The 25,956-nt window shown below is 40.4% G+C and overlaps 1 protein-coding gene across 9 annotated transcripts in view; it reads right to left on the bottom strand.

Moving 5' to 3' along the window:
* Window positions 1–25,956, bottom strand: part of LOC106088678 (kinesin-like protein unc-104) — a 149,887-nt gene that overhangs the window by 45,377 nt on the left and 78,554 nt on the right. For 7 of the 9 annotated variants that reach the window (XM_059370510.1, XM_059370508.1, XM_059370509.1 and 4 more), the window contains 8 exons: window positions 20,846–21,016; window positions 20,691–20,773; window positions 20,380–20,619; window positions 19,869–20,309; window positions 15,017–15,180; window positions 13,433–13,572; window positions 6,891–6,932; window positions 108–242 (listed from right to left, as the gene is read on the bottom strand). In XM_059370510.1, the coding sequence (XP_059226493.1) occupies window positions 108–242; window positions 6,891–6,932; window positions 13,433–13,572; window positions 15,017–15,180; window positions 19,869–20,309; window positions 20,380–20,619; window positions 20,691–20,773; window positions 20,846–20,948 (1,348 nt within the window). In that variant the 5' untranslated portion in view covers window positions 20,949–21,016. The remainder of the gene's footprint in view (window positions 1–107; window positions 243–6,890; window positions 6,933–13,432; window positions 13,573–15,016; window positions 15,181–19,868; window positions 20,310–20,379; window positions 20,620–20,690; window positions 20,774–20,845; window positions 21,017–25,956) is intronic. The other 2 variants (XM_059370513.1, XM_059370516.1) reach the window with 1 other exon arrangement.

Genomic DNA, 25,956 nt, shown 5'->3' with positions numbered 1-25,956 from the left:
AGAATAGGGAAGAAAAACATGATAAATTTCCAATCCGAGGTCAGAGTCAAACTCCGCAGCCTAGGCTAAACTATTTCTTATGTCTATGGCCTAAATTTTCCACTTACCTGCAATCAATTTCTCACTGGCCTGCAATTGATCCACAGCCATTTCTGTGGTCGAACCATTACGATTGCGATTGTTGATGGGCGATTTAATAGTTCCACCGCCGCCAGTACCTCCGCCGCCTTTGATTTCATCTTCTGCAAGACAAATTACATATGAGTTTTTATTTTAAAAATACCAATTTTGAATAAAGTTAAGGCATATTTCTATAAGGATTATGCGCATGGCTATATTTACATTAAAGCGATATATTGTAAGTGTATTATTAAAAAAATAAATAAATAAAATATTAAAATAAATCTAAAACATATAAAAAAAACTTTGTGAATACTATTACAACAGCGGCTTGAAGACGGACAGTGGTTTGGACGAAGTAAAAGAGGACACAAATACAATGTGATTTTTGGGTGATTATGGTAGCTAGCAGCTTGCAGGAGCGCTCTAAACCAGTGTTCTAGTTGTAGTTTGATTTTTTTTGGAATTCTGCCAATCATCTCAGTCTAGGATGTGAATGAATAAAGTGTACGAAGTGGTTTAGTGAAAGTAGGACAATTGCCTTACTATATGGTGAATATTATGAGTCATTTATAAGGTGTCCGATGACAAAAAATGCAATTTTCCCATAAATGTTCCCCTGAGGAACCCCGGTTAGACTTCTCTAACATCAATAAGTGATATCCAATAGAAGCTTAGCACAATTACAAGGGAACTCCCTTTTATACCCGAGCCTGAACTGCGTGCCGCTGAGAGGTTCATAATACGTGAGCTGATGAATCTTGATTCTAATGAGCAATCCGGGGAGACCGGTTCTGTGTGCCGGAGTAACCTAACCTAAGACTTCTTCTTCAGAGTTACGTATCTCTCACACACTTTCTTTCGCCCTGAAATGGATTCTCCGTTCACTGTTGGTTTACTTCACCCCTGGTGGACTTCAGTCTGTCAAAACCAAATCCTTTATCAGTGGGTTTCCTTGACGTGTATGAAATGACTGCACTTTCGGATGTGTTCCGGTCATTTCCCGATTTGGAGTACAGTCAAAATGATATTGTTGCCGACTGCTGCGGCAACAAAATCAGCAATGGCCCCTCCTCCTCTTATGCGACATATAGCAGAGCCAGTGCCTGACTATTCATCCGTTTTGATGCAAGATTGATGAGTTTGTAGACTTTTTGAGTCAGAAGGTAATATTGGCGATCCAGAGGACAAAACTGAACAATACCTGCAGACTGCTGAAATGTATGGTGGAAGTCAATTCTTGAAATGCCTACACATCGTATGGACGAAAAACAGTACACAATGTGTACATTTAAAATGTAATTTTTTACAAATTATCTTTTTGGCAATACTGGTTTAAACAGGAGACCACCGTAGCACAGAGGTTAGCATGTCCGCCTATGACGCTGAACGCCTGGGTTCGAATCTTGGCGAAACCATCAGAAAAATTTTTCAGTGGTGGTTTTCCCCTCCTAATGCAGGCAACATTTGTGAGTTACTATGTCTTGTTAAACTTCTCTCCAAAGTGGTGTCGTACTGCGACACGCCGTTCGGTCTCGGCTATAAAATGGAGGCCCCTTATCATTGAGCTAAAACTTGAATCGGACTGCACTCATTGATATGTAAGAAGTTTGCCCCTGTTCCTTAGGGGAGTGTTCATGGGCAAAATTTGCAAAAAAAATTGTAATTTTGGTTTAAACAGCTCACGAACATTTCGTGTTTTGTTTCACTGTCAAACATCTTCAGTTTGGTCTACAATTGAACCATGAATCGTATTACAAACGAACGACGCTTACAAATTATTGAATTTTATTATGAAAATGCGTGCTCTGTTAAGAAAGTTCATCGCGCTTTTGTTCTTCTTCAGCGACGAAGTTCATTTTTGGCTCAATGGGAAGGTAAATAAGCAGAATTGTCGCTTTTGTCGATCAGCCAGGAGCATTGCAAGAACTACTAATGCATTCAGAAAATAGCACAGTTTGGTGCAGTTTATGGGCTGGTGGCATCATTGGACCGTACTTCTTCAACATGATGCGAATCGTAAGGCGCTACCGTGAGATCATGTCCAACTTTTTTTTGCTCAAAATGCAAGAGGTTGACTTGCATGACATGTGGTTTCAACAAAACGGTGACACATGTCACACTGCACGCGTAACAATGGTCTTATTGAGAGGCGAGTTCGGTGAACATTTTATTTCACGTTCGGGACAGGTCAATTTTCCGCCTAGATCGTACGATTTTATGCCTTTAGACTATTTTTTTGTGGGGCTATGTGAAAGGTCATGTGGGGCTTTTTTGTGGGGCTTTGTGAAATGGTCTTATTGAGAGGCGAGTTCGGTGAACATTTTATTTCACGTTCGGGACAGGTCAATTTTCCGACTAGATCGTACGATTTTATGCCTTTAGACTATTTTTTTGTGGGGCTTTGTGAAAGGTCATGTCTATATGGATAAACTCGCTTCAATTGACGCATTGGAAGATAACATTGAAGCATTTGTTCGTGAGATATCGGCCGAAATGTTGAAAAGAGTATGCCAAAATTGTTCTAAGCGGATGGACCATTTGAGGAGCAGTCACGGTCAACATTTGCATGAAATGATCTTCAAAGATTAAACTATTTATATGGACTGTACTATCGATTGAAATAAAGATTTAATGCATTTTTCTGAATTTTATGTGTTTTTTTTTTTTTTTTGAAAAACTTTCCTATGGCTCTTAAAAAATCACCCTTTTGGATTTTTCAATTAATCGTTAATTTGAAAAATTACATTCAATGATTAATCGAACAAAACCGAAAGGGGATGTCGTAAATATTGTCCTGCCTTATCACAATTTCCTGTTGTTAGAACTAGAAGTCTTCAATGCCCATGACGACTTATGGTTTTACTCATCATCAGAGAGCCAGGGTTCCACGTTGTGATGGTGAATGAGGAATCTTCAAATCAATAGGGCTGTCAACGAACATAAGCGGAACTTAATTTTAGGTCATTGGAGCTTCGTAGCTTAAGTGTTAGTCTTGTGGTCTACTATATAAAAAGGACTATACCATGTCACACAGTGGGATAAAATTAAAAAAAAAATCTAGTTAAAAATATGCCATTTGAAAATGGATAGGAACATCTCTTTGAAATTTGAAATGGTTAGAGCTATGGTGTTATAAAGATCATGTGCAAAATTTCAAGGCCTTAGGTGGTCCGAACACCTCTTAGCAGGACCCTAAAATTTTAGGCATTTCGATAAATTGTTCAGTCTTTCAAATATTCGTTTGTGGTCCGATTTCCAAAAATTTTCTAAAAAAAATTAAAAGAGATATCTTAACAATTCTTTTTGAATTTTGCAGATAAAAGTATCTTTAGAAACCCAAAAATAAATTCTGCCCCAATTTTCTTAAAGTTAGTTTCCAAATCGGCATTTTTTAATAAATTTGCTGTGGGGGCTACAAATAAAGGTCAAGTAAATGACTAAAAGTACTGTCTTTTGACTTTGTAATAGTTCCCGATGCCTGGTAAATGAGCAGATCCTACAAAAATTTTTCATAATTTTGGAAGAGCTTTCGTCCCCGCGATGAATTAAACAATCTTCTGGAAGATTGTTACGCAATTGTTCTTCCGTCGCGAAACACTCTTCTTGGTTATCGTTGGACATTCCATTGCGTGTGCGGAAGTTTAATCAACTCTTCGCAACGATACTCCTACAACTCATGGCGTTATAATCGTCCGTATAAATCGTGAAACACTCTTCTAGGTTATAATTAGGCAATCCATTGCATGTGAGGAAGGTTTTGCAATACTTCGGGATGATTCTCTTACAACCCATGGCGTTATAATCTTCCATATGAATCGTGAAACACTCTTCTAGGTTATCATTGGGAAATTCAATGCGTGTGCGGAAGATTTAGCGGCTCTTCCCGACGATTATTACACAACCCATTGCGTTATACTCGTCGAGAAGATTTGTTTATTAATCGCCCGAGTTAACTGTTCGCCATTGTTTTTATTTTCAAGCCGGGTGCGTTTAGAACTTGTATTGAATTATGTTATTCCATGTTTTGTTTTGAGTGGATAACTTCCACAACACCAACCAGAATTCTCACTTGGCTTTTATGACGATAGGTACTTAAATCACGAATATGACGAGTAATACAAGCATTTATTTTGAGTTTTTTCTTGTGGTTAGTTGTTTTTGATGAACAACTAATCTTGATATGCGTTTCATTTTTAGATCTTCCAAGCGAAAAACGCTCAACCCTTTTAAAGCAATATTTGTTACTCGACCAGGCGAGTAAAGTGCAACTCTTCTAGAAGAGTATTTTATTAATCTTCCAAAACACTTAAGTGTTATACGCCCATACAGGGCGCCGCGGCAGCCGAGTTGGTAGCGTGCTTGGAGTACCAGTGCGGGAGTCGTGGGTTCAATTCCCGCCAATAGCCTTAGTCTGTCGCTAATGTGGTATCACAATGGACTTAAAATTGCCTAAGTGAGTCTGTAAAAAGACTGTCACTCTTACATAAACTAACCTACTCGCCCACACGATTCTTGCGCGATTCTAAGATCATCCAAGACACTTTTGACTTACTCTTTAGCATTTGCGGAACACTCTTCCAGAATATTCGTCTTGATGACACAACTCCTCACGACGAGGGAATCCTCTCCCTCTCATAGACGAGCTCGTCCGCGATCGTTACTTTCTTTTAGAATATTCCCGGAAGATTATTTGGCAATCAAAAATGTTTGCAGGGGAGTGATTTCGCCGCTGGAGCCAGAAAAAGATGTGAAAAAAGAGTAATAAAAAGACTCTCCCGTCAGTATTCAATACACAAACAGCACTACTTTTCCAATGTAACCGTGTCTTCTGCAACGGAAAATTGGTCATTGCGTTGAGCTCCGACCAATCGGAAATTGACAAATTAATGAATTCGGAAGTACCGAGTGTCAGGAATCTGACCTGTCTCTGGACAAGATGATCTCCCTCTTACGCTAGTACCCAAGACACTTTAAGCACTAATGCTCCCTAGGGTAGTTTGAGAACGATCGCTGAACGTCGGGGTTCGAGTCCTGGCGAGAACATAAAGAAAAATTTTCAGCGGTGGTTATCCCCTCCTAAAGCCGACGAAATTTGGGAAGTACTGTACCATTTGGTATGGCAGTCATGTAAAAACTTCTTCCGCAAAGAGTTGTCGCATTGGGGCACGCCGTTCGGACTCTGCGATAAAATAGGGCCCCTATCATTGAGTTTAACTTTGAATCGGACAGCACGATAGAATAAAAGAAGATTAAGGAATATATGAAGAACTCAGAAATCCTGGCATAAGCTTTCAAGGGTTCTTATGAAATTTTGTAGGGTTCCTAAGCCAATCACTAACTTATATGTACGTCCACAAGTTCATGCGGCATGTTAAATCCCTCCTCTCCAAGTTTACTTCTCGAATTTTTATAACTTTCTCGCGACTGTCTGCTATTTAAATGCCATATTGGCTATATTTGGGGAACTTGCGCCACTTGAAGGAGTTGGGAACATTAGAGACATACGCCACAACAAATTTTTATACCCACCACCATAGGATGGGGTCGAAATCACGATAGTGGTCGAACGCGTAGAGAAGCCGCTTGAAATTTTGCCCAAATACTTAATATCGCTGAAGATTGTTGGGTATTGCAAATGGGCCATATCGGTTTAGATTTAGATATAGCTCCCATATAAACCCATCTCCAGATTTGACTTCTTGAGCCCCTGGAAGCCGCAATTTGTATCCGACTTGACTGAAATTTTGCATGTAGTGTTCTGTTATGACTTTCAACAAATGTGCCAACTACTGTGCAAAGTACGGTCAAACTCAGTTGTTGTTGTTGTTGTAGCAGTGTGTTGTACACCGAGGCGGCAGCCTTGCCGAAGAAAGATTCCATGGGATCAATCCGGTACGTATAACCGGCTGCCATGGGATTGCCAAACTCAGTAACCTGATATAATTCCCATGTAAAGCGGTCTCTCGATCATCCTAGTTCGGTTCCTAGAAGCTTTAATTTTTGCTGGTTTCACAGAAGTTTGGTATTAATTTTTAGGAGAATCCATGGTGGTGGTTTCCTAAGATTCGGCCCGGGCCAAGTCATATAAGCGTAATAAATTATCAAATTCGGAAGTTCACCATGGGGAGCACTTTTCGCTCATAATGCAATGAAATTCATATCATATACATACTCCAGTTCTCTTATGCAGAAGTACGCAAACACGTTAACTGAGACACCAAATATATAAAAATATGAAATTGTTTATGTAAATCATATATGTATATGAAATAAGTAGACATACATATATATATATATATAAAAAGAAGCTTTTTAATTATATTTTGTAGATAATAGCAAAGCAAATGTGATAAACTATTGGCATGTTGCATATTTTCCATAGACTTTTGATATAACAATGCTCAACTTAAAACAAGTCATAAACAATGAAGTTGGTCAAATCAAATGCTGGGACATTCAATTTAACAGTAAATTGGAAGTACTGTTTACTGAAATAGTTTGTATTTTGAAATATTTGTGTGAAAATCAAAATTTGCAACAGCTTTTCAGATGGCACTGCGTCTACTTGGCAACAGTGCTCTGAAAATCATACATCATGGACTTGTTTCAATTCTTGGTGTTATATCAAAGTTGCATATTTTTAGCGTTTAGCATTTATATGTATGAAAGAATACGTTTACAAACATACATACAATAGTAGAGTATAAAAAATAGTATTTTTGTTAAGATTTATATTGCGAGATGGCAACCATACGGGGACTACTTACTATTTGTATCGCGTTTTTCACAAACCACTTTGCCATCAGGCCCTAAATATGGATAATGGAATTAATTACCAACTAAAATTATAATACTTCGAAAACGTATACCAAATAAGAATTGTACATAAGAAGGGGTTAAGAGGGATTGGTGACAATATGTGGAATGACATGAAAATATGATGATGATGATGGAAGAGTTTAGATAGCAGGGATGGGATTTTACTAAAAAGTATCAAGCCAAAATGTTAACTAAATCAACACCCATGGATGGTTTATGCATAGAGGCAAGACAGAAAAGTTCTAAAAAAGAAAGATCACTCGAAACTAAATGTTAGGAAATGAAGAAAATGCTTTAAAAGCCGTTGCCATTAGATTCAAGGATTAAACTCGCCTCATGCCCTTGCAAAGAAAACACCTAAGCCCCTGATGTTGTTTTTGAAGCCACATTTGCACGTGGAGATAGCGATCCTTGCAAAACTCCCAAACTCCTAAAGGTGAGCCAGCTCGTTTCGGCACTTAGACCCGATCGCCGCGGTAACGTGATGGCATTGGTTATTAAAGGCGTCAATAGCTCGACTTTTCCTACCAAGCATCATAGGCAGTCGTTATTTAAGCAAAAGCTGAGACTCTCCACTCTATACCGCTGATTGTCCGTGAATGCAATCTGTGGGAGCGCCCGGTAGAGCCCAGTTAAGCTTCTCGTAAGAACGATGAACACCACACAGATCGGAGATCATAGTTCCAGCCCTTATGGTGTTCATAGTTGTGCAGTGTCGGGCACTGATCGGCTTGATATGCGCTCTAACCATTCTCAGAAGTCCAAGTCAGGGTTTCTGTGCTCTTTACACATTTTTTACTTCTCTTCCATTCTATGCTTTTAGGTTGGTTCAAATCTGATATTAACTTCTTTAACAATTGGTAGGATCTTTCTCCACCAAAGCCTTGTCGACCTTCCCACATATTCTGGACGTAGCTTCGCTAGTCGTATAGCCGTGAATGCCACACTAAAAATGCGTATTTTTGAATAGACCTAGCCCCACATTCGGAGTGCAAGTAGGTCAACTCTGGTAAAAGCCGCGCATTGGAAAATGAAGTGTTCCAAAGTGTCCCCGTCCTTTTCATATGCTCTGCCAAAAGCCTCGCCAGCTGCATCTACCCTGTGTATGCATATCGTGTCGACGCCAATGTCTTACTGTTCGAATTTCGCCATAATGAATTTAGCCGTCTTTCCAACAGTCTTTTTGTTCCACCTTGCCCTGTGCGCACTTATTGTCCATGTTCATAACTCAGTTCGGGTTGCCTTGTCGGCAAACCTCTGGCACTTGCTGTTAGTTTGTCCGCTCCTCATTTTCCTCAACCCCCCCGTTGCAGGTACTTTTCCCCAGGGGGAATAAGCTGAGTGATTTTAGAAGACTGTCGTGGATGGGTTGGAGCTGCCGCTCGCTTTCAGAGTTTGAGTGCTTGGTGGTAATTATTGACCAGAAACTTAGTTGCAGAAGAAACGTCGAAGAAAGGGTCAAAAGGGTATTGAATGTGCGAAAGCACATGTCGAACCTCCTGTCGCAGGTCGATAGGAAGGAGTTGGGACCTAAGGCCTGGAACGTTGTACTGGATGTTTACGGCGTTCGTTCAGCCAATTCTCACCTTTGCCTGGTGTGCAACAAAGCTCTTGACATCCGACCCACAGACATACAAATAAAGTGTGAGGCAGCCAATGCGACTATGAGACTTAAGGCAATGGGAGAATGGATAAAGGATACGAGCAGATCATACCATTGCGGTATAACCGAGGCAACGGAATGGAAGAGGATTCCGATCGGATACTTGAGACGACATTTGTGGTCGACTGCAAGGCACTGCTGCCAGCGGCACAGACTTGGATTGACGGAAACCAGCTATTGCCATCTGGAAGATCATGCTTCACAGATGGATCAAAGCTAGGGGACATTGTGGGCCTGGGGGTCTACATTGACAACCCAGGGACTGAGATCTGTTTTAGACTGCCTGGCAATAATCGCAGAGGTTAGCATGTCCGCCTATGACGCTGAACGTCTGGGTTCGAATCCTGGCAGGAACATCAGAAAACTTTTCAGCGGTGGTTATCTCTTTCTAATGCTGGCGACATTTATGAGGTACTTTGCCATGTAAAAACTGCTCCCCCAAAGAAGTGTCGCTCTGCGGAACGCCGTTCGGACTCAGCTATAAAATGGAGCTACCTTATCATTGAGCTGAAAATTTGAATCGGACAGCACTGATTGATTTGTGAGAAGTTTACCCCAGTTTCTTAATGGAATGTTCATGGGCAAATTTGCATTTGATAGTCACATGCCCTCCAACCTTACTTACCTAACCTAACTTGAAGTGGTCTATTTTTACGCCATAATTGACTGAAACACCTGATCTGTGCTTATAAAATTCCAACTAAATCTAACCACCATTTTGGCCCGATACTGTCAACATTCTCTTTGAAGGTTACCCTCAAAAATGCGGAAGCACTACAATAACCATTCAATGTACTTCTCATTGACAACCATTAGGGATAATGATAGTAATTTAAGGAATTTTTTCAAATAGCCAATGGACGCCAATGCTTACACAAGGACAATAATGAGATCAATAATATGCTATGGGTATGCCACATTTATAAAACCATCCATTAAGGCAACCTTCAAATCAAAGGCTTAGTCTATATTCAATAACAATGTTATGATAAATGTATGTAAATGATACTCTGTTCAGACAAATACAGGGTGTTTTTTCGTTTCTGTTTAATTTATATACAAATAAATCAAGACCAATTGGAACTAGCAACTGTAATTTGTTAGTTTTGTTAGGCCAAATCAACGGACCAAATGTTAAATCAAAATATGTTTTTCTCATATACGACCTAATATGGCCAGATTATTAATTTTGTTGGCTAGTGTTTCTCACATCTCAAATCTTTCAATGAGCTGAGTACGATTTTTATTTAATTTGATTGTCTTTCTCTCTCTCTCTCACACACTCTCAATAAGTCACTCGCACTCTTGACTGATGGCATGTAAGAGAAGCGATTCCCTCTCTGTTATCTGAACAGAGAACCTATTCGTTCACCAGTGGAAGTTTTCACAAAACATTGTTCCACTAATTTTGGAAGTTCAGTGAAGTCTACTCTCATTTCTGATTCTGGCAATAAAAACACGCTATTTACAAGCAAAATACTATCTGGCAACCCCATCATAAGTTCCACCACCAACATTTTTTTAGTGAATTACATTGTTTGTGTAGTTATATCATAAACAAGTAAAAGCGTGCTAAGTTCGGCCGGGCCGAATCTTATATACCCTCCACCATGGATCGCATTTGTCGAGTTATTTTCCCGGCATCTCTTCTTAGGCAAAAAAAGGATATAAGAAAAGATTTGCTCTGCTATTAGAGCGATATCAAGATAGGGTCCTGTTTGGACCACAATTAAATTATATGTTGGAGACCTGTGTAAAATGTCAGCCAATTTGAATAAGAATTGCGATCTTTGGGGGCTCAAGAAGTAAAATAGGGAGATCGATTTATATGGGAGCTGCATCGGGCTATAGACCGATTCAGATCATAATAAACACGTATGTTGATGGTCATGAGAGGATCCGTAGTACAAAATTTCTGGCAAATCGGATAATAATTGCGACCTCTAGAGGCTCAAGAAGTCAAGATCCCAGATCGGTTTATATGGCAGCTATGTCAGGTTATGAACCGATTTGAACCTTCTTTGACACAGTTGTTGAAAGTAAGAATAAAATACTTCATGAAAATTTTCAACCAAATCGGATAGGAATTGCGCCCTCTAGAAGCTCAACAAGTCAAGTCCCCAGATCTTTTTATATGACTGCTATATCAGGTTATGAACCGATTTGAACCACACTTGGCACAGTTGTTGGATATCATAACAAAACACTTCGTGCAAAAATTCATTCAAATCGGATAAGAATTACGCACTCTAGAGGCTCAAGAAGTCAAGACCCAAGATCGGTTTATATGACAGCTATATCAGGTTATGGACCGATTTAAACCATACTTGGCACAGTTGTTGGATATCATAACAAAACACGTCGTGCAAAATTTCATTCCAATCGGATAAGAATTGCACACTCTAGAGGCTCAAGAAGTCAAGACCCAAGATCGGTTTATATGACAGCTATATCAGGTTATGGACCGATTTAAACCATACTTGACACAGTTGTTGGATATCATAACAAAACACGTCGTGCAAAATTTCATTCCAATCGGATAAGAATTACGCACTCTAGAGGCTCAAGAAGTCAAGACCCAAGATCGGTTTATATGACAGCTATATCAAAACATGGACCGATATGGCCCATTTACAATACAAACCGACCTACACTAATAAGAAGTATTTGTGCAAAATTTCAAGCGGCTAGCTTTACTCCTTCGGAAGTTAGCGTGCTTTCGACAGACAGACGGACGGACGGACAGGGCTAGGTCGACATAAAATATATATACTTTATGGGGTCTCAGTCGAATATTCCGAGTAGTTACAAACAGAATGACGAAATTAGTATACCCCCCATCTTATGGTGGAGGGTATAAAAACCAGAAATGCTAAATCTATATTTGCTAACAATTGTTCTTTAATGAAAAGGCAATGAACGAAAATTTAGTCATTCCGTTTGCAACACATCGAAATATCAATTTCCGACCCTACAAAGTATATATATTTTGGATCGTCGTAAAATTCTAAGACGATTTAACGATATCCGTGTGTCTGTCCATCTGTTGTAATCACTCTAGAGCCTTCAAAAATTGAGATATTGAGCTAAAATTTGGTACAGATACGTATTTTTGATGCACGCTGGTTAAGTTCTTGAACGGGCCAAATCGGACCATATTTGGATATAGCTGCTATATAGACCGATTTTCCGACAAAGGGTCTAATGCCCATAAAATCTTTACTTTTCATCCGATTTCGCTGAAATATGCAACTGTGGGTTATTTTAAGCCTCCCGACATCTGACCCAAATATGGATTAGATCGGATTATGTTCAGATATAGCTGACATATAGACCGATCTCCCGATAAAGGGTCTGAAGGCCGTAAAAGCTTTATTTATTACCCGATTTCGCTGAAATTTATAACAAAGGGTTATTTTAAGCCTCCTGACATCTAACCTGAATATGGTTCAGATCCGACTATATTTAGATATAGCTGCCATATAGACCGATCTCCCGTTAAAGGGTCTGAAGACGATAAAAGCTTTATTTATTACCCAATTTCGCTGAAATATGCAACTGTGGGTTATTTTAAGCCTCCCGACATCTGACCCAAATATGGTACAGATCAGCCTATATTTAGATATAGCTGTCATATAGACCGATCTCCCGATAAAGGGTCTGAATTCCATAAAAGCTTTATTTTTTAACCGATTTCGCTAAAATTTTAAACAGTAAGTTATTTTTAGCCTCCTGACATTCGACCTAAATATGGTTCATATCGGACTACATTTACATATAGCTACCATATAGACCGATCTGCCGATAAGCGGTCTGAAGCCAATAAAAGCTTTATTTATTATCCGACTTCGCTGAAATTTGAAACAGTGAGTAGGTTAAAACCTCCCAATATCCGACCTAAATATAGTTCCGATCGGACTATATTTAGATTGAGCTGCCATATAGACCGATCTGCAGATAAGGGGACTGGAACCCATAAAAGCTTTATTTATTAACCGATTTCGCTGAAATTTGAAACAGTGAGTCTTTCTGAGCTTAACGATATCCGAACTTAATATGGCTCAGATCGGTTTATAATTGGTTATATTTGCCAAAAAGACCAATATTTTGTTCTACAAAATTGAATAGTGACATATATATTAAACCACTTAATGTCCGTGCCGAATTTGGGTGCTTAGGTTATCCAATTTTCACCGGATTTTGGCGAAAAATGGTTTGCATATATACCCGAGGTGGTGGGTATCCAAAGTTCGGCCCGGCCAAACTTAATGCCATTTTACTTGTTTTAATATGGAGTTTCACTTTGAAATGTGAGCAAAATACCCATCTTTAAGGAGAATCATAATTACAGAGCTATTCATTGTGCTTTCGCTACTCTCTCCCAAGCCTAAACAGTGCCACAATCGCAATGTTGCCACCCTTTTATGTGCGAACATTAGGGCAGCATTTTGCCACAACAACTTAACGAAAAAACTAATATAGGTAATTTAAAAAAAAAAAGAGCTACTCGCTTTTAAATCCCCTCTGGGAAGACCAAATCAAGACCCGCACATCGCAGACTCAGAAACGAAGTAACCTCATGAAGCCAAGAGGTTTCCTCTGGGACTACTACACTCCCATTACAGCAGAGAGTCACTCTCTTCCATCAATGAAGCGATAAGGCATTATAAAGACGAGCTTTATAAAGTTACAAACTTCAAGAGTGCATTTGGTAAAATCTTATCCAATTATAAAATATTAAGGAAAAACACATTTTGATTCCTGGCTTAGCATTTTAACTTTAACTATAAACATGATGAAAACAGCACACTTTATTTTCAAGCTTACCTTCTTGTACTTCAATGCCTTCGGCCTTCAAAAGATCGCGCAACTTTTGAATTTCTTCTTTGAGTTCACGTATAAGTTTAGCATTGGCATCCTCGTTGACGACAGCTTTGCAGACAATCGCCTTGGCGCGATCAGCATAACTGAAAGTAGTAAAAAAACAAGTAAAAGCGTGCTAAGTTCGGCCGGGCCGAATCTTATATACCCTCCACCATGGATCGCATTTGTCGAGTTCTTTTCAAGGCATCTCTTCTTTGGGAAAAAAGGATATAAGAAAAGATTTCCTCTGCTATTAGAGCGATATCAAGATATGGTCCGGTTTGGACCACAATCAAATTATATGTTGGAGGCCTGTGTAAAATGTCAGCCAATTCGAATAAGAATTGCGAACTTTGGGGGCTCAAGAAGTAAAATAGAGAGATCGATTTATATGGGAGCTGTATCGGGCTATATACCGATTCAGACCATAATAAACACGTATGTTAATAGTCATGAGAGGATCCGTCGTACAAAATTTCAGGCAAATCGGATAATAATTGCGACCTCTAGAGGCTCAAGAAGTCAATATACCAGATCGGTTTATATGACAGCTATATCAGGTTATGAACCGATTTGAACCATATTTAACACAGTTGTTGGATATCATAACAAAATACTTCGTGCCAAAATTCATTCAAATTGGATAAGAATTGCGCCCTGTAGAAGCTCAAGAAGTCAAGACCCAAGATCGGTTTATATGACAGCTATATAAGGTTATGCACCGATTTGAACCATACATGGCACAGTTGTTGGATATCGTAACAAAACACGTCGTGCAAAATTTCATTCCAATCGGATAAGAATTGCACACTCTAGAGGCTCAAGAAGTCAAAACCCCAGATCGGTGTATATGGCAGCTATATCAGGTTATGGACCGATTTGAACCATACTTGGCACAGTTGTTGGATGTCATTACAAAACACGTCGGGCAAAATTTCATTCTAATCGGATAAGAATTGCGCACTCTAGAGGCTCAAGAAGTCAAGACCCAAGATCGGTTTATATGGCAGCTATATCAGGTTATGGACCGATTTGAACCATACTTGGCACAGTTGTTGGATGTCATTACAAAACACGTCGTGCAAAATTTCATCCTAATCGGATAAGAATTGCGCACTATAGAGGCTCAAGAAGTCAAGACCCAAGATCGGTTTATATGGCAGCTATATCAAAACATGGACCGATATGGCCCATTTACAATACCAACCGACCTACACTAATAAGAAGTATTTGTGCAAAATTTCAAGCGGCTAGCTTTACTCCTTCGGAAGTTAGCGTGCTTTCGACAGACAGACGGACGGACGGACGGACGGACGGACGGACGGACGGACGGACAGACGGACGGACATGGCTAGATCGACATAAAATTTCACGACGATCAAGAATATATATACTTTATGGGGTCTCAGACGAATATTTCTAGTAGTTACAATCAGAATGACGAAATTAGTATACCCCCCATCTTATGGTGGAGGGTATAATACAACAACAAAATTAGTAAAACAAAAAAAAAATAAAAGCAAAACAACCTCGTCAAAGAAAACTTACCGTAAAGTACTCAAAGTTTCATCGTAGTTAATATCGGCCGGTGATATGGCTGCTATCATAGCAGTTTTGGAGTTGCCACCCAAATTTTCACGCAACAGCCAAGTCAGCACTGAATCGCGATAAGGTATGAAATCGGCTTTTTTGGATTTCTTATTTTTGGAAGCCTGTATGGAATGGTTAATAGTTGGATTAGTAACGATGCCAGCTAGAATTTATAAGACTGTTAGCTTTTCAAGAAGATTCTTCATGTTAAGATAGCAGAATCATGAGGGCTGTTATGACCATCATCATGAGTTCTATAACAAAAAACAAACAAAAAAAATTTTAAAGCATGCTTTAACTACAGCAATACAGAGAGATATTTTGTAGGCAACCCATACCATATTTACACTGATAGCTAATGCCAGTACTGGAATGAGTGACTTGACTCAGGCAAACATCTGTTTTTCCAGCATAAAGCAACTGATATTAAAGCCAATCTTGAAATACAGGTGGCGAATCAATTTCGATTTCGATAACAAACAAAGTTAGATCATCAAAAGTGAGCGATATCCTTGCAAAGTTTAATTCAATACCAAAAAATACAACCAAGAAAGCTGAAAAAATATATTGGCAAACCAATTTGGCGACAGTGTAGGATAATTTCAAGCGGACAATTACTTCTAAAGAATCCAATAAGAGTATCAGGTGTCTTGGAGAGCAAAACACTGCGAAGAGCTTTCCACCATCAAAAAGTAGGAAAATTCCCATGAGGGAGACTGTAAGAAAGACTTTTGGGAAAAAGACAAAATGTGAAGAAAAAGCGCGCAACCCAGTAATCTCTGGGACAGCCATCTCCATATAGAAAGATGGTCACTGCTTGTGAGTATGGAACAGACATCCTAATTCTGAAATAAATATTCCGATATATCCTAGCTTTGGAGAAAGACACAAAGCATTATTTGGTGAGAAAGGGAAATATCTATCAACCTTACATAGAGCCATAGAGGATCAGTGCGATTTAAATGCGATCTACACTCGGGGTAGAGTGTTATAGAATTCTTTTATATTTCCTATTTTCGATTATGGGGGTTTCACCTGTCATCGGGTGGTGGAGAAAGGAAGTCTCCGCAAGATGGTCAAGGAGATGTAGGACACCGCAACGGCGTTGAAGTCGGTAGCAAATGGTTGAGTCCTAAATTTCATACTTGATTTGACGAAGATTACCCATAGAATACGTGACTCAGGAGCACTGCGCTACTCGCATTTCGGACACCCATCGATTCAGATTGGGCAGCAGGTGTAGCATTACTGGTATGTTTCAGTATCGCGACAAAGAGGTATTCATCAAACACGACTTAGACGTTGACTTTTGAAAATTGAAATGTGGCCTGGAGGCACCGCTCGACATATACGAGAGGGTCCAAGCTGTATCGTACCTCCATGTGTTCGGATTTTTAAAGAGTCTCTTGAAATAAGGTGTCATATAGACTCATAGACGGTTTAAGTGTTTTCTGGGCGGAGGTGTACATATTCTTGCAGGTTCTTAATGCACTTTTGAGGCAGTAGCGGCTGTCCCATCAGACATTTATGATTTATGGGCTCTGAACTCTGTTCAAGTTAGAGAGAGACATAGGGTAATCTGAATCAGGAGACACAAGGAGAATCTGCGATTCATGCAGAAAGCTGTCTGGTGGTGTTGGGTCGAGCCATCAGGCAGGTAATGACCCTAACCAAGGATGGTTCCATTATGGACCTGTACAAAGCTACAGATTAAATGAGCTTTCCTCTGTACAAGCTTTTTGGTAGGATAGGCCTTTTGCTGCAGGGTAAAACATTGCCCTGTGGCCCGATTTCTCACAAAGTAGGATGTGACTTCAGCTGGGGCTAAGATAAAATATGGTCAGGCTGTTGATTAAGGTTTTGAGTGGCCACCGCAGGTTTAGATCACTTAAACGATGAGGAAACAGTTTGAAGGTAGAAGACGTAAAATCAAGATGATAAGAGGGGAACGAGATGTATGGTTTCAGATGCCAAACCTGTCGAGACGATTAAGGTCGAGTGTTATTGGGCTGACAATAACAGGGGCGGTAAAATCATAACTCGTTCTGGATGAGTACGATGAGACCTCGTTTTTCACTGACGGCTCCAAAACAAAGCCTGCATTGGGGGTCAACTCCTATGCACCTCTAGCGAACCGGCCTATGTACAGGAACGATGTTGCTCCTAAAAGTGTGCTTACCACGTATCTCCAACCCAACAGTTCTGGATGCAAAAGAGCGATTAACGCTTATTCTACGTGTGGATCGGCATATCCGCATAATTGATGTGCCGATCCACAGTGTGTTAAAGGGGGAATGAGAAAGCGCATAACCTGACAGTTAGGGCCAAGGGTTTGTCGAAAATAAATTTAGAAAACGCAAAACCTTCTGCGGCAACGCGATCCTGGTTAGGGGCATGTAATACGCTGGAACGAAAAGACTGACTGGAAGGACAGCAAAAATGATTTGGGTGGCTACAGATTGGGATAAGACATGACGGATACTTAGAAAGAATTGGAGGAAGGAGATCTCTACGACCTCCGGCATCTGTACGAGTCGCATAGGATAACATGCGCAACTATACATGATATGTGATGCTGTCCATGCTGTAGACATGTGCAAAAATTGGCGAGATATTGAATCACTTTCATTGAATTGAATCGGGATAAGACATGACGGATACTTAGAAAGAATGAGAGGAAGGAGATCTCTACGAACTTCGGCATCTACACGAGTCACATTGGATTACATGCGAGAGATATTGAATCACTTCCTATGCCAATGCCCAGTTTTCCCAATGGAACGTTTGGGATTAGATGTTATACCCGACTTGAACCAACTCAGGTTCATTGAATGGTAGAGGATTAAGGAGTATTTGAAAAGCCAAGAATTTCCAACATAGGCTTTTGAAGTTCATTTTTTGGATCTCATCAACCCAACCCAAGCTAGTCAACTGCTCGTTCTGGACTAACGGTGTGATCGAAAGAAAGAAAACTGTGTGTTCGTCCTTTTTCGTCATGGGAGAGCCAAATCCCGGAGTGCCTTCTGCATACACTTCTGGTCCGTGCCGGAATTGTTCTGTTTGTCAGAACCTTCTCCATCATCGGTCGGTGTCGGTGAGGTTTAACCGGTGCATGGACTCTGTGCATTTCGAATTTTGCCCTTACGTCACTAAGGAAGTATAATTGCACTGCTTCAATCAGCCCAGGGCCATGTGGTAGGACGATGCTCGTGGCACTGGATCTATCGAAGCGTTCAGCTTCAAGGCAGGGTGATATCATCCCCGCAACGGTGTAACCTCTACCTATTTGAAGACCACCGTGGCGCAAAGGATGTCTATCTATGACGCCTGGGTTCAAATCCCAAAACTATTTGAGCACATCACTGAGTCCCGGTTCAATCCCATGGCTCCCGGTTGTACGTACCGGATTGACCCGATGGAGTCCTTCATCGGCAAGGGTTGCTGCTTCAGTATACAACACACTGCTACAACAACAACAACTGAGTCCCGAATTATCTGTGTCGTCACCAGTCATTTGTGGAATTTAGAGATAAGAAATCGAAACACCGTAGAGTTAAACAGGGAGTTCCCCAAGGCAGGGTGATATCATCCCCGGCACTGTGTGACCTCTACCTATTCGAAGACCACAGTGGCGCAGAGTATGTCCGCCTATAACGCCGAACGTCTGGGTTCAAATCCCGGCTTGAATATCACACAATTTTTCTGTGGTCCTGCCATGTTAAAACTTCTCTACTAGGTGGTGTCGCTATGCGGCATGCCGTTCGGACTCGGCAATAAAAAAGGGGCCCTTATCAATGAGCTTAAACATTAATCGGACGGCACTCCTTGATATTAGAGAAGCATCCGCTATTCCTTTATGAAATGTTCATGGGAAATTTAGTAGTGGTTAGTATCTCCCATTTCACACCCTACAGAGGGCATAGACATCTGCATATTCAACAGAACCAAGCAGACGAAAGATAGAACACAACACTGGTACAACTACAACAATCCCAATCCCATGGCAGCCGATTGTATGTACCGGTTTGAACCGATGGAATCATTCATCGGCAAGGTCTGCCGCCTCGGTGTACAACACACTGCTACAACAACAACAACCCGAAATGTATTAAAATCTTGGTTGCCATATCATCACAAAATACTCTCTGTGTTTCAAAGCAAAATATTTAGTAGACAAAATTGTATAACAGAAATTCTAACAAATGTTAATGACATGTTGTGGAATAGTAATAAAAAATATTTAATTCGAAAAATTTTAACAAAAGAGCTCAAGTTTTAAAAAAAGCTTTACTATTTATACATTTTTTTTTGTTATTTTTTGAACTTTAAATAAAAAGTCTTAATTTTTTTTTTTTGAACAAAACCCAACCTAAATAACATTGACAACTTTTTACGAAAGTTTTGATGGTTTTTTTTACATAAAAAATTACAAAAACACTTCATTTGTTATTTTTTTTTTTTCGTATACTTACAGACTGTGAAAATTGAAATATCGCATTTAAGTTCATTAGGGATAATCAATAGATTTTTGTTTTGGCAAAAAGCATTGATTATGTGATTGAAAGTAGAAAGCAAAGTGAGGGGATTTTTTCGTAAATTTAGAAAATATTAATAAAAGAAGTTTTTTAATACTAAAAACTAGTTCTTTGGGAAGTTATAGAACCAAAAAAAAACGTAAAATATACACAAAAACAAAAAAAATCATGAGAAAATTGTGTGTAATGAGAAACTAATGAAGGGGGACGTTAACAATGTGAATGAATCGTTTGTACATGAAACAAAAAGGCTGTTTTAGGCTTAAGGTACTTACAATTTCTGCCAGGGCAGAGATAACCTTGCCCAGCGTAGTCAATGATTTGTTGATGTTGGCGCCCTCCTTAAGACGTGTGCCCTTGGCACCTGTAGAATCGGCACGTTCGGAACCTGCCAAATCGACCAAACTGATTTTTGAAACTTTTTCTGTTATCAAATCAGTCATGGTATCATGACGCTGCTGGGTAAAGAATATGGTAAACACTGCATGGGAACGCGAGCTGGTCTCATTCATATTGGTGGCTGCCACTGTGCGGGCCTTATTGCCCTCATCAATGAGATCGTGTATATCTTGATAGCTGGTAACAGCCAATTTAGATAGATCCTCAACATAGGGACCCAACAAAGGATGTTCGCGTACTCGCAGATTGCCTTTGTTTTTAGGATTCAATAAATCTCGCACACGCTCACAATAGATTTCCATGTAGGAGACTTCAACCTAAAAACCATAAAAAAAACCCATAGATGTTAATGTGGGACTCAATTAAGGGTATAAACTCTTAACTCACCGAGTATTTCAGATCAGCTGATTCTGTGGAGGCTATGCGCCTGAATAAATCCTTGCATATCATGGGTATAATACCCTCTTGATGCTCCTCTTGTTTACCCATCATGGTGTATGATTTACCTGCCCCCGTTTGGCCATAGGCAAATATGCAGACATTGTAGCCATCAAAGGAATGCTGCAACATCTCCTCGCCAATGTCCTTGTAGACCATGGACTGTGTGGAGAAACATGGATCTTTGGGCTGAAATTATTATAAACAAAATGCTCATTTCTCAATGAAATCTTTTTTAATCCATAATAGAATCAACCTACATCATGTGACCAATATGAATAATCAAAATTGAAACGTTTGACCGACTCACTGGAATTGGGTGGAACTTTGGGATTTGTGATCGCTGTAACCAAGAAAAACATTTTTATAAATTTACATTTCCAACAGTGAATCCCTTTTGTCTATTTCTACATACCCGTTGTGGTGTTATCAAACATTTCTATGATACATTTTGATTCTCGTCCTATCTCCCGCGAATTGAAGGGACGCACTCGAACCGCCACTTTAACCGAAGACATCTTGGCGGTGAGAGGCCCAAAAGTGGCCTAATACGTCGAGGGGATGAAAATGTGTTGTGCTGTATGATCTGAAAATAAAGAAAAACGTAAAAGCCTTGATAAAAAAATGCAATTATAGAAAATTTCCAAAAAACTGAAAAATTTTTGTAAAGATATCATATTTTTATACCCAGGAGCAAAGGGTGCAGGAGATAATCTCATCATTCCATTTCTAACATTTTTAATTTTTTTTATAGATTTTTTAGAATAATCCTTGAAAATAAAATTTTTTGTTGTGTGTAGGGGAGCGGACCCTCCCCCTTCCCCTTATTTTCCAAAATTCTTAAACTCGGAAATGTAGAAAACGCTTTATGCGAATTTTTTGTTTGCACCCTTTTGACTGCCTTAAATAACAGAAATCTGAAAAAACTTTGAGGTAAAGCGACCAGGGGAACGCCCCACCCAAAAACCCTCAAAACGGGCATGTGGACGGATCTGCACAGTATGGGTATCAAATAAAATGTATTTGTGAGTAGAAAACGAATGGGAGGTCCAAGTTTGAATTTTGTTCTGGCCACCCCCAAAACTGCCTTGGGGAACATTTTGGGACACAAATGAAGGAAATTTGAGAGTAGAGCACGAATCTAGTATCTAAACTTCAAGTCAAGTTTCAGTCCCTCCTCCAAAACTGGCATAGCGGATATTTAGAACGATCAGCACAATATGAGATTCAAAAATGTAAAGACGTGCTAAAATCGGCCGGGACGAATCTTTGAGATCCGCACCGCAGGCAGGCCTGGAGGCGATGCTGGATATGCAGCCCATCGGGGCCTATATTTGTAACTGCGCCGCCAGGGTCGCGCTTAGGCTGAAAGAGCTCAGTATGGCGAAGAAGGATGGTTGCGGTCAAAGTTCGATTCCGGGTGTTATGGATACGGAGGTGTACTTGAGGAGGATGAGACCTCGATCTACACAGATGGCTTCAAGATGGAGTCGGGGACTGGATTGGGGGTCTACTTTGATGGACTCAATATCAGTATGTCTCTGAGACTGCCGGATGAGTGTACGGTCTTTCAGGTAGAGGTCTATGCCATTGCAGTGGCCGTAAGAGAAATTCTGGTAAGGGGCTTAACGCCCTCGAAACTTAGAATTTATGTGGATAGTATGGCGGCGCTCAAGGCCTTGGGGTCGAGGATGGTGAGGTCGAAATGCGTGGCAGACTGTTTGGAATCCTTGGATAGGCTCCGGGCCCACGATGTTACGCTGACATAAGTTCCTGAGCATGGGGGGATTGCAGAAAATGAGAGAGCGGGCGAGTGCGCCAAGAGGCGATCGTCTGCGCCGGCGAAGCAGTCATCGGTCTTGCCTACCTGCCATTTGTTGAGCTACTGAACACAGTAGAGGGGATGGCCAGGGCGGCGTCGGTGGCAAGGTGGGACACTGTAGATGGTTGCCGGGCTGCGAAGGCGCTATGGCTGGTCGTCGACCGAAGGAGGACGAGGGAGTTGCTAGCGTTCGATAAGAGATTGATGAGTACTTTGACAGGGGTCATAACCGGACGGAGTTGCTGGCGTTCGATAAGAGGTCGATGAGAACTTTGACAGGGGTCATAACCGGACACTGTGCCAAAGGCCGCGCATGGGGATACCGCACAATGACTTCTGTAGGATTTGCCTCGATGAGGATGAGGAGGAGACTATTGAGCACTTGCTGTGTTCCTGTCCAGGTGTGTAGAGACGTAGGCTCTACTTTCTGGGAAGCCGTTTCTTCTGTGATCTGGGTGAACTTGCGAACATACCTCTGGTATTTCTCCTAAGGTTTGTTGAGGTAAAAGGATAGTTCCGACGGGGAGAGGGAGGGTGCCACAGGCTCCGGGATAGGTAGTTCCGTGTTTGCGTAGTGGCTGGCGGTTCTTCACCTCCCGCTCGGGTTCTCCACTCCTCCTGTCTTTCTATTTTTATTCGTGTATAACCTCTAGTACGACGTCTCACATTTTCCTTTTTCTTCCCTTTCTCTCTCTAGGGTACCACAATGGAATATACTGGCCTCCGAGTGAACTCACCATTGGTGGACGACCCATTCAACCTAACCTTACTAACCACCATGGATTCTGCTAAAAATGTACACCAAATAAATTTAGATGAATTTACTCTACGAACCAAATTTCTGTCAATCTACACAAATTTTAAAGCTTATAGAAACCGAACAGGATAATCGAAAGATTAGGGATCGACACGGACCTTACTTGGTACAGCACAGCACGTGCAAAATTTTAGCCAAATCGGACAAAATTGAGACTTTCAGGGGCTCAAGATGTCCAATCGGGAGATCGGTTTTTATGGGAGCTATATCAAGCTATAGGCCGATTTAGACCGCAGTTGGTGGAATTCCTAGCAGAACACTACGTGCAAAATATTAGCCAAATCGGACAAAAATTGCGGCTTCTGGGGGTTCAAGATGTCAAACCAAGAGATGGGTTTATAGTGGAGCTATATCAGGTTGTAGACCGATTTGGACCGTACTTGGAACAGTTGTTGGAATTCATTACAGAAAACTAAGTGCAAATCGGACAAAAATTGCGACTACCAGTGACTCAAGATGTCAAATCGGGAGACCGTTTTATATGGGAGCCAGGGACGTAGCCAGGGTGGGGAGCCCTCGGGCAAGTTTTATATTACACTTACATTTGCCGCCAGGTCATTTGACATAAATTAGTGGGCAAAGAAAAAACTCTTCGTGTTTCTGATTTTTAGTTCTATGACCTTTTCTTATTTTATCTCCAATAAATGAGGAAAACTTTAGGACTTATAACAACAAGATGGAAATTATAAACATATACGACAATAGTTGGATACAATTTTCACCGGACATATTTTCCATCAAAAATGGATTTTCGATGGTGTTTAGTTATGCTCGACGAAGAAATAAACGAATGGTTCTTTGTAAAAATTGGTGAAAATTTATTTTTTGAACTATTTAATAAAATTTTTTTGGTATCTTTACCAATTTCACAGTAGCAGGATGAATTTTGACAATTTTCGATTTAAAAAAAAAAAAAGGTGGGAAGGGTCCCTCCCCACAAAATAAAATCCTGGCTACGTCCCTGATGGGAGCTATATCCAAAACTGAACCGAAATGGTCCATTTGCAATCCCCAACGACCTACATTAAGTATCTGTGCAAAATTTCAAGTGTCTAGCTTTACGCGTTCGACAGTTATCGAGATTTCGACAGACGGGCGGGATGGTTTCAACGGCGATGTAATGAAAAAATCTCACACGCGATTGTGGCACTCACAAAGTAGACACTCAGATGAGAGTGGACCAATGCTTCGGGTATGTACAAAAGTGTGGGCGTGCCGGATAGGTAAATTGCAATCTTGCCCATGAACACTCTATTAAGGAACAGGGGCAAACTTCTCACATATCAGTGAGTGCTGTTCGATACATGTTTAAGCTCAATGACAAGGAACCTCCTTTTTATAGCCAAGTCTGAACGGCGACACCTCTTTGGGAGAAATTTTTACATGGCTTCTTTGCATGGCATAGAAAAAATTAAAAAATGTTGTCAGCATTAGGAGGGGAAAACCACCGCTGAAAATTGTGCTCTGATGTTCTAGCCAGAATACGAATACAGGCCTTCAGCTGCATAGACGGACATTCTAGCCTCTGGGCCATAGGGGCCTCCTGCTTGCCCTGTTTGCCAGATAGGTGCTTGTCCCCAACTTTCTTCTTGTTTCATTAATGTTTCACATACACTTCTTAAAAAAAAATTTGCAGTGTAAGGCTTTCAACATTTGTGCCTAACGTAGTCTGAACCCATTTCTAAAATACTTCGGCCATGCCTCATTAACTATCTTAGATCTAAATATCCAGAAAGTAGCAATTCTACTTTTTTATTAATCGTTTACAATATTCTTACAGTTTTGATTTAAAATGGTGAACTAGCAACGAAACAATCCTACTCTCTGTTTTATATCGATTGTGAATATCCTCACCGGTTCGTTTCCCTTCACTTATACCAATGCAGTATGCTTGGACTTTTGTAGTCGCTTCCTTTCTTTATTTTATTTCAAATCTCTAGCAAATCCACAAATGTATTGGATAACTCCTTTACTGCCAACCAACAACAAATCACCATAGATTAGCGAATACACATGCCTTTGTTCCCTCATATTTCATTTCTTAATGCACTGCTGCAGCAGCAGCAGCAGCAGTGCCTAACACAAATAAATCATTTCTCATTGAATTGCCACAAAAGCATAGGTTCCACACTGCCTCCCAAAACCCCACCCCCAGCAAATGGGGTAAGGAGAGCGAACAAAACAACAAAACAACAAAACTAGCGAATATTTCCAGTGCGCACATAACATCCACATGGGAAGGCATTTGGAGAAGCAAAAAAAAACAACGAATTTTTACCGCGGCCAATGTCTACATAACACACTTCCAACATTTGCTTGCATGACTCATACAACGGAGCAAGGATACAAAGGACTATGAAGTGGGGGAAAGTGTAGTGGAGATGTCACAGCAGACAAAGAATTTTTATTTTGCACTTGCAGAGAAATATTTGAAGGCAATAACTTATATAAAGAAATATTAAAAAATGCATAAAATTGGATTTTTTTATGCTACGAGGGCTGCTATAAAAATTTCTGGTCTTATAATATGCACATTTTTATCGTCATATATAGGAACAATGTTTCTCAATGTATCCTCCAACAGGATTTATAAACTTTTGCATGCGCTCTATGCCTATCCTCTAAGCACTTTTTTCACTCCGATTGAGACCTTCCAAAACATGGTTATTGAACACTTCAGCAGCGTTTTCTGGCGACCAAAATCATTGACCACACATTTTCACCTTAATGTGGGGTAATAAAAAGAACTCGTTAGGTGCCAAGTCAGGGCTGTACGACGGATGACCCATCATTTCGATGTTTTGACCAGTCAAAAAGGCGCTGATTTGAGCCGATGTGTGAGACCTCGCATTGTCATGGTGAACAACGATTCGTCTTCTCTTGTTCG

The sequence above is a fragment of the Stomoxys calcitrans genome, chromosome 5, assembly GCF_963082655.1.
Source record: "Stomoxys calcitrans chromosome 5, idStoCalc2.1, whole genome shotgun sequence".
NCBI lineage: Eukaryota > Metazoa > Arthropoda > Insecta > Diptera > Muscidae > Stomoxys > Stomoxys calcitrans.
The sequence above is the reverse complement of the archived record's forward strand: the minus strand, read 5'-3'. Positions and strand labels throughout refer to the sequence as shown.